We start from the raw sequence: 9,970 nt of genomic DNA on the forward strand, positions 1-9,970 counted from the left end.
GGTTGTGGAATCTGTAGGAATTTTGACAGGAGGGTTGAGATGTCATGATCCACTCACTTCCGGGTGACTTGGTGCTGCTGGCCTGGGCCTTGTCCCTCTGCCTGACCAACATGCTGAGATGTTAATGGTCTTGTCTAGTTGGCCTCCAGCCTATTTGCCTCTAGGTTTTTAGCAGGCTTGCAGAGGAGTTGATCATGACACGACTTATACCATTCCAGGGGTGCTGGTTCTGGAAACTTAGAGGGGTCTCGTATTTGGCCCAGATTAGGAAGCTAAGCCTTGCCTCAGACATCCTCCATTGGGGAGTGGATCATCGATCTGTACTTCCACAAAGTAATTCAAAGTTAAAAAACCCAAACTAGCAGGCACAGAGAGTAGGCTTGTTGGTGTTGTGGTTAGTATTGATGCCTAATCATGAGCTGTGAAATGATATAAATCCCAGCTAGGGCCATTCTGAAAAGAGCTGTTTTTTTGTCTTCCCTTTACTGGAACTTCATGTCTATGTTTATCTGACAGACTCATGTCTCTATCTCCCTCAATGATTCTGTAAAGAATCCTTTCTGCCAAGTCTGTCCTAGAGCCATAAAATGTGACACAAAGTAAGAAGTCCTGACGTCCAGTACATTTAGAAATAGTTTTAGTATTAAAATAGAGACTTTCCCTCAAGTGTTCCAAAGATTCTAACTTACTTTAAACAATCTAAAGCTAACTTTAACAAATACGTTATGCCTACCTTTTATTTTTACATAAAATGTGCGAATTTAAATGCAAGCATTTTTTAAAGATATTTTATATGTACCTTGCAAGGTCACATCCCCCCCAGATGTGATGTCATTTTAAAGCTCCAGCTGTCCTCTTTAAAGATGTCATAACCTGGCTTAACAGTACATGACAAATGAGGGAGACCACCACATTATACGGAGGAGGTCGGTGCGTATGCAGTGAGGAGTGTGGGTTTCAAACTCCAACACAAAACACAAACAAACAAGTGCTGATAGCAGTCTTCAGGTTAGAGAAGAGAGAGCAAGATGATTGAGATGCTCTGCTGAAATCAGCCTGCTCAGGTGAATCCTCCCTGACTCCACCCACAAATCTGCAACAACAGGAACACAGACAGCAAAGAGAACAGGAAGACATCAACATACTTAGTCAACTACAGTGATCAAAAATGAATTGCTGGGTCTCAGGAGGAGAACACAAACTGTTGAAGGATGGACGATAGAAACAAAGGGGACAAAAACATCATTAGCTGTATTAGTGGTCCCAAAGGTTTAAACCACACACTGCATAAAATAGACAAGCACCCACATTGGAAATGCTTACACTATTACTAACAACAAACAGAACATGTATTACTGTATTTTAGGGAACAAAACATGAGAGATCATTATTGTTTTTTCTGCCTACAGTAATACATCTCCTGCTCCTCACTCCAGTCCAGCTGGTGGCGGTAACGCATTTTAAAATTGGTTTGCACATCTCCATTAAACATACAAGAAGAAGAAGTAAGCTTCTTTTTTGAAAAGAAGGAATATCATTTCAAGCAAGAATAATAAGTAGACCTGCAGCAGTCATGTCTGTGAACTACGCAGCTGGACTCTCTCCATATGCGGATAAAGGTGTCTGCGGTCTTCCAGAGGTAAACACGAGTGTGTCAGCTTCTTCTTCACAGAGTTAGCAGGTTAGCTGAAGACTCCCAGTCTTCAGGATGTTATGGAGGAACAAATATGAAGCTCTCTTTGACTTGTTGTCCCTTAATGCGTGCGTTTTCACTAAAACATTATCTTTATTTCAAAACTGTAATTAAGAAACTGTAGGGAAATCTTCAGGCTGCTACAGAGAGTACTAAGTCAAATGTGTTCACGTAATTAACCTCTTTATTTAATCGTCATTAAATAAAGAGGCTTTTCATTGTTTTATGAACAATTATTTGGGTTTTTTTTATGTTGAAGCCTGCTTTTAAAAACCTTTGCTTAGCCTATATTTCATTTGGGAAATCTTGTTAGACTTGAATTTATTTAAGTATAATAGGAAGGCTATATAAACGAGGACTTCAGGCAGCAGAAAAGAGAGAAGTCAATGGTCATTAATTACAATACTTATAACATTATAATGTACTACACGTATAAAAAAAGCCTCACATTTCTACATCTGTTAAAATGTCGTTATAACAGCTAAAGCTTTGTTATTATTAGGTCGAAAGCAGTATTATGCTCAACACAAGCTCTTCACTACTTCTAACTCAAGAACACCATGTGCAGAGGACATATAAAAGATAGTCAAGAAAGTTTAAAGGCCTGTAAAATACTTTAAAGACACAGAAGTTGCTCAAAAAAGTAAATGGAAATCTCTTAAACAGACAATTTCCTTTCGTAATTTATATATACTGTATTATCGTAGTACTTTTTTTTTCATTTCTGTAAGATTAGTCATTTTAGCAGCACTTTAAAATCAAGCAGTGCAGCATAAGATGAAATATTGATTCACATGTCAATTATTAAAACATTGAGGGGGGGGGATTTAGCCAACTTTTCTTATTTTTGTGTCTTCTGTTCTGTGCCAGACGTTCGATGGTCCTGAGGAGCTAAAGACAAAGGCGGAGACCCTCGCAGAGCTGATTAAAGAATCTGAGTACCTGGTTGTCCACTCTGGAGCAGGAATCAGCACCTCAGCAGGCATTCCTGACTTCAGGTAAGCTACCAACGTCTCTACAGCTCGTATCTTCTGTCAGCAGCACACAGAGCTGTTCTCTTTCAGGCGTGTTTCATCCACATGATCATGTTAGAAGTGAAAATGAAGACTGAAATCTTAACAGTATACTGATTGACAAAACCAGTAAATCTGAACTAATTTAAACTCATCATGGCATTCAATATTTAGGAATATTCAAACCTACTCTCTATAAATTATTTTTGCCATAATGAAACGTAAAAAAAAACCTTGTTTTTATTATGATTCAGTGGTTCTCTGATTACACAATCAGCAGGTCTGCAACCAGTTATTGATGAAAACATTAAATAAGTTATTGACAGAAACGCCACCATTGGTACCACAGTTAAACTAAAAAACAACAATAAAGCACAGACTCTGTGGATGGTATGTTAATACATTCAAAAACACAGCTGGTGATATTATGTGTCTGATATTTAAAAACTCCAACATCCCAAATACTGGTCAGTGGCTGGATTGGTTAAGGGGACGACAAGCCGACAGATTTTGTCACCTAACTGTAATGTTTAAACCATTATATAATTGTAATTGATTGTTTGTATAATAATAGCTTTCATGGCCAGGGAAACAAGCTAGACAGAAAAAAAAAACATTTGTTGTACAAAGTTAGCAGTTTGTTTTAATGTGGCTAAGTTGGGTTTGACTAACTTTATGAGCCTATCACAGGTAGTTATGTCATTAGCTTATCATCCTGCTTTCTGTTGCAGTACCACTGGCTGGGCAGGTGAGGGTAGTACGTGATCATTCTTCTCAATCCACTTCTTTATAAACAATGACTCTGACATAGTTCCCAGCTCTTTTGTTTTGATTTTTCTCTCTGAGAGCAACAATGATACATGATAATGCACAAGCACGTCTTTGTCGTAATTGCAGAGAGCCAGATAGTTTTTAAATATTTTTTTTGACTCAAGAGGACTGAAGTAAAGTGTTTTTTTCCTCAGTGTCAAGCTTTTAGAGATTGTCTGTGTATTTTAATCTGAAAACGTCGTATCAGCCAATTCCTCCAAAGTGATGCTTATATCTACCTATATTTGTTGTATCTGAAGCAGCACCCATGCTGTATATGGAGCTAACCCGACACACAGTGGCGATGTGTTCATTAATAAATGAAATTATTCTGTGTGATGAAAGCTAGATTAGATATCATCCTTTGTGTAAATGTACGTAGGATCCTGGAGACGTGCGCTATTCCAGCCTGACTAATTAATATTGGATTGTTTTGCCTGTCAGTCATGCAGAGTCAACCTTGGACGGCACTATCATTAAAGCCAAGGTTGGATTTACACATAAGACTAACACACAGATGCACAGGATGATTGTCTCTGCAGGATGTTAACACCAAAATGTGAGCATAAACACTTTCATGCTTTCATGCCAAGCAGCATCTTTCTGACGTACGAACCTAATCAGTGGAAGTACATCTCTGAGCTCGTCTTGTCTGATGAGCCGATGATTCATGGGAAATGGGGCTGTTTAAGTTTAAATAGAACAGAAGGAGATGAGACTGCTGTGCTTGTGTTTGATTCCCAGGATGGGTTACCTCGATGAATAAAAATAAGCTGCGTGTCCTTGAAGTCACTCGGCAGCTGACAGGGTGCTCAACAGTGCTGACGGTATAACTGCATTTATCTCTCATTCACACAACCACAAGTGACTTTTTAATCACAGAAGCCTGAACAGAGTCATTTCAGATTTTGTGCATTTGGTCAGAAAACCTTTCAGGGTAAGTTGTAAAAAGAACTGTCTTTATGATGGGGCTATTGATGTTTCTGATATTCGTTTAAGATATTTGTTTGTGCCGTTATTCGATAAGACGGAGAAGAGAGTGAGGGGTGACGAGCACAAGATTTCGAGGGTCGGACTTGAACCCTTGAGGACTACAAAGTCTGTAGACTACTTTGGTTTGGATATAATTTGTGTACGTGATCTTCCATGTTTTCAGTGGGCTCTGACTTTTAGCATTTCATAGCATGTTGTTACTTTGCAGAAGTGTTTCCATCATGTGTAAACACTCAAGAGATGAAGATGAAGAGAAACCAACGTGAAGATTAGACAACATGAAAAGCCTGCAGAGCACCCACTACGTCACAACCTTCCCAGTCCTATGTAACAATCTATTCCTCACCCTGCTCTCACTTAGGGGTCCGAAGGGTGTTTGGACGCTAGAACAAAAGGGTGAGTCTCCTCACTTCAACACCACATTTGAGGATGCTCGACCAAGCCTGACTCACATGGCCCTCCTGGGACTGCAGCGGGCCGGGTACCTCAAGTATCTCATCAGCCAGAATGTGGACGGCCTGCATGTCCGATCAGGCTTTCCCAGGTAACTTAAACCTGCCTCTTGTCCTTCAGCATGTTATACATGTATCCAGCTTTTTACACTCCAAGTGGCTAACGGGTGTCATTGTGGTTGTTCGGCACGTTAGTAATGTGTAAACACAGACACCATCAGTAATGTTTTTGTTCCTTTGTCAGCTGAATAAGTTCCAAAAACATCACATCAAGTATTTTCACTATTTATCACATAGCTGATTATTTTGACAATCATTTGGTTTACACAAGTTCCTGCTAAAAGCTTAACTGCCCTTTACACTTGCCAAGGTAATGGGCTAATTAGTGAGTGGATTTGTCAACACTGACTGGCACATTATCACACAAAAGGTTTTGTGACCATGTAAAGGGTCTATCCAGCAGAGCAACAATAGCTTTGATTGAGGGTCATGTTTTATGTCCATGTGATGAATTTAAGTCTGATAAGTCAATCTCCTTTATCGCTGTTTTTCAGTCTTTAACAACTCCTCAGGGAAAGCCCTCAATGTCTTTAAGCCTGTAACAGCTCGACTGTTTAGTCAGTAACTTTCTGTTGTTTGGGGCCGGAGAGGTATGATTTAATGGAGCTGAGCTGTGGAGAGTTGCTGTAAAGGAAGAGGAATAGATGGCTTAAAGAGGGTCAAATCAAGACCATCTAAGCTGTTTAACCAAAGTTAGCCTAAAGATGCTCAACTCTCCGCTGAGTGGAGGGATTTTGTCACTGAGAGTGACCACAGGTGTATTTGATGTAGTCAGTTGATGACTTGACCTTTTTCTTTTTTGAAACAGATTTTAAGATGTGTCATCCTAAAAGTTACTTCATGTGTAACTTGAAAAAAAACCCAAAACATCCAGATATAGATCAAATGCGCTCTGTGTGCTTAAATATGTATGACCCTGCTCTTAAGTGTGAGAGAATTGTAGAGAAGACTGCTCTCTGTAACCCTAACCTGACTAATCACAGGCTAAGAATCACTATTTTCATTCAGTGAGTAAAAAAATCTAATTTATAAGAAGACGTCCCGTTTTTAGAAGTCACTAAATGTAAGAACTGTGAGATAATCCCAGAAACAGCAGGTGAACTGGTCAAGTCACCAGGTAGGTAAACGACACAGTACGCTTCCTGCAGCACTGACGTCGACTCAGACAACGGGCCAAGGGAATCTCATTTTTGTAATATGTATGCAAACAAAGTCGTTTTTTCTTGTCTTGCTTTTTCAGGGACTTGTTATCAGAGCTTCATGGAAACATGTTTGTGGAGGAGTGTGAGAAGTGTGGCAGGTATTTATCACAGAAACACGCAACAACAACAAACACCGGAATTCAAAAAGTATTTGAGCTGAGTAGGTCTGAGGTGGGATGCACTCAGTCTTGTGTGGAGGTTGAAAGCGGATTTTCTTAATTATACGTTGAGTATTTTTCTCTGCACATGAGTCACCTGACACCACCATACAGACGGCAGAGAACATTTGTTTTTGAGATCAACAACAGCTCAGTCAACCTTTTCTTTTATTATTTCAAAGAAGGCTTCCAGTAGGATAATGCATCCGTTCATTCTAGTAACATTTACAGTGACTTCATTTACATCCAGTTAACGCTCATTCTTCAGATTTCACAGATTATCTTTAAGGATAAAGAGAGATAAGGTAAAAACGCAGCTGTATGTAATGCTGCAGAAGTAACATTATTCAGTGATCTCCTTAAAAGAGCACTTAGGGCTGCCTCCAGGCCCAGGTGTCTGGTTTATATACTTAAGTGTCCATTGAATATACACTATGACATGTTTCTTTGTATCAATGTATGTAAAATAACTTGTTGTTCTCTTAAGATGCTTTTGATCCGAAGCAGATCTGATTAAAGAGAGGCGTGCTCTGATTGATGTTTTAGGCAGTATGTGAGAGAAAAAGTGATCGGTGTGATGGGACTAAAGCCGACAGGACGGTATTGTGACGTAGTACGATCCAGAGGACTCAGGGCATGCAGGTAACGCGTACTTTCACCACATTATAAAATAACCCCTGATTTAACCAAATACCACTTCTAATATGAGCGTGGGTTCCTTACTAAAACAGAGGAAAGCTGATAAGCACAATATTGGACTGGGAGGATGCTCTTCCTGACAGAGACCTGAACAAAGCTGAAGATGCGAGCAGGTGAGACGAGATAAATCTCTGCACTTCAAGCTGATGGGTTTTTTGTTTTTTGTTTTTTTCACATTGTATAAGTGGCTGTTTGTCTTTTCTAACTCAACATCTATGTAACTGGAGTGCATGCACACAGCTTTTGGATCTACTAGCTCTGGCATTCTGTGTCTTTTTTACTTACATGCAAAAAGAAATTGTTAAGGATTTTTACCTTTTATATCAATGCTACATATAGTGGAAATCAACATAGGCCTACTGACCGACAGGGAAAACTACAAGCTGTGAAGGACAAGTGTGAACTATAACTCCAGGAGTGTATATGTGAAATTGGCTTCAGGGGGTTCTGAGAAAAACTAAACAGCTGCAGGTCATATCAAAAATCTTCTGTGTAATTAGTTTTTAGAACAAAGGATGCTTCGCACTGTGGCTCAGATGTTATGGTAGGAGAAAGTGGCCAACAACACGTGTGACCTTCATCTCTGACATATTTCTCTATTGTCTGAACCCAGACGAGCTGACCTGGCACTGACGCTTGGCACATCCCTGCAGATCAAACCCAGCGGTGACCTTCCACTCCTCACCAAACGCAAAGGAGGGAAAGTAGCCATTGTCAACCTGCAGCCCACAAAACATGTGAGTCTTTGTCAAACACGTACAGTATTTGTTCCTCCTTGTAATTTGTAATTGCTTCTTATATTTTATTATTTAAAAAAATATATATATATTATTACTCAAGTTTCCCTCTGGGTCTTGCTAATTCTGTTCTATTGCCTTGGTTTTGCACCAATAAAACCCGATTCTGATTCTGTATATGTTTGGAAACCCAGCTTGTGAACAGATAAAAGAAGTTCTGCAACTTTCTGTCTTGCAGGATAAGCATGCCTACCTGCGTGTCAATGGTTACGTGGACGAGGTCATGAAGCAGGTGATGGAGAAGCTCGGATTGGAAATTCCAAAGTGGGAGGGTCCAACCATATGCGAGAGCGCCACAGTCACCTCTGAGGACACGACAGATATCAAACCGCCACGTGCACATAATGCAAAGGGGAAAGTGAAAAAGGAGCTGATGAAAGAAGAAAGGAAAAGAGAGGCCACCTCCCCAACGAACGCTGGGAGAGTCAAAGAGGAGACCATTCCTGTAAAGAGGGAGAGAGCAGACTCCCCTGCAGAGATACATGAAGAGAAATAGCCTCAGATTTAGTTTTTTATCATTATTACTACACAAACACATCCAGAAATAAACTTCATTACGGAGGGGGAGCAGTTGATTGAGGACCCAGAGTCTTCTGATCTGACCCCCTCAGAATAGACTCTTCTTGTACTGTTGTAGTTTGTTGATTCAAGATCACAATAACAACAACAACAGACATCATATTTTTGTTTAATTTGGCTTGAGGCAAAAGGGCTCGAAAGTCGACCTCTTTATTAAACTACATGAGCGTAGCTGTTGAGTCCAATCAAATGATAGATTTATGACACGTTCACTACTCCCTTGTTTTTGTTTTGCAAAAGCCGTCTGAACAACGCAGAAAACCTCAAAAAGAGAAAACAGTATCACAGTTGTGGTAAAGGGGGGGAGGCCAGGGTTGGACAACTTTTTAGAATAAATCCTTCACAATATGTGAGATTTACACATTTTGAAAAGAAGAATTTACAACTGAGTGCAGCAGATTTCATCCCTACTTTTCTCATCTTTGAAGACACCTACAGTAGGTTCAGTTCTTCCAGAGAAATCATAGAGATTAAAAGAGAGATTCTCAAAGCCTGACTTGAGGTTTAAGATGATTTTTGATTCCCGTTGGGTTTTTGTTTTGTTTTCTACTCTAAAAACTAAACAAGAAATGATCTTCTTCAAGCATCAAAGTCTTTGAGTGCAAGATTTCTCTTTCCTCACTGAGACACATTTTCCTGCACCTGCAACTGATTGGCTAGTAAAGGACCACAATCATACTGTACATCTCTATGATATATTCCTTTTAATCTCAGGAAAAGACACACTGTACTTTGAGTAGAAAAGTTGACCGTATTGTTTTTTTATATATACATCTGTTTTTACAATAAACATGTCCTCGTAAAAGCCTACTGACAGTTTGCACTTCATGCTGATATCTGTCTAAAGCATCATTTCTTCTGAGATAATGGATATTTATTATACATGCTATGGCTGTAAATGGGCTACAGGTGTTTCAAAAGGATTTCTGTAGCGAACATGTTGCTGCGTGTGTGACGAGGAATATGCCGTAGTCATTTAAGACACTTAACTGACCGAAGGTTTAGCAGTATTAAAAACCGCTGAAGAACGAGCAGGGAACAGCTGCAACCTCAAACATACAGTATTCATTTGTTTCTGCTGCTCCATTGAACAGGTCCTTACCCAATCTTCCTTTATGCTTTAACATCTCTGTCAATACATTGTCTTGTTTTTCATTATGGCTGCACTATAGAGCTATTGAACTCAATGTTTTCTTTGTGCACAAAGGATCTGCACTTTTTATAGGTTTTTGTCTTGTTGTTTTGGCCACAGTGTCCCAACAGTCTGTGCGGCGCTGCAGCATGAAGGACTGTTGCACGGCTGACTTCATCTCAAGCTGTTTGAGACAAAACAACGATGACTGCATGCCCACTACAGAGAGCAGTCTGGCCCTTTGTTCATGCTGTGTTGGAATAAAAGATTAAAAAAACGCTGGAGTGGGGGAAACTTCAGAGAAGAGTGTGGCTCAAATTAGGCAGAAATTTGGCAGGCAGTGTTAAATATATGATTGATGGTTAAATAATATTTTAAAAAA

The 9,970-nt window shown here is 39.7% G+C and overlaps 1 protein-coding gene across 1 annotated transcript; it reads left to right on the top strand.

Moving 5' to 3' along the window:
• The first annotated feature begins 1,454 nt into the window (after positions 1–1,454).
• On the top strand, positions 1,455–9,266 carry sirt6 (sirtuin 6). Its single transcript, XM_079349343.1, has 8 exons — positions 1,455–1,639; positions 2,564–2,691; positions 4,871–5,053; positions 6,262–6,321; positions 6,928–7,023; positions 7,113–7,193; positions 7,694–7,817; positions 8,056–9,266. The coding sequence occupies exons 1-8, from the start codon at positions 1,574–1,576 to the stop codon at positions 8,371–8,373; spliced, it is 1,056 nt and encodes a 351-aa protein (XP_079205469.1). The 5' UTR covers positions 1,455–1,573; the 3' UTR covers positions 8,374–9,266.
• Positions 9,267–9,970: the final 704 nt, after the last annotated feature.

Source organism: Symphodus melops (genome assembly GCF_947650265.1).
Source record: "Symphodus melops genome assembly, chromosome: 7".
Taxonomy (NCBI): Eukaryota; Metazoa; Chordata; class Actinopteri; order Labriformes; family Labridae; genus Symphodus; species Symphodus melops.

Bases quoted from the DNA above. Each gene is read 5' to 3' on its own strand.
- sirt6 (XM_079349343.1), top strand. From the start codon at position 1,574: ATGTCTGTGAACTACGCAGCTGGACTCTCTCCATATGCGGATAAAGGT. The intron at 1,640-2,563 runs GTAAACACGAGT...GTTCTGTGCCAG, and splicing joins GTGTCTGCGGTCTTCCAGAG to ACGTTCGATGGTCCTGAGGA. The intron at 7,194-7,693 runs GTGAGACGAGAT...GTCTGAACCCAG, and splicing joins AAAGCTGAAGATGCGAGCAG to ACGAGCTGACCTGGCACTGA.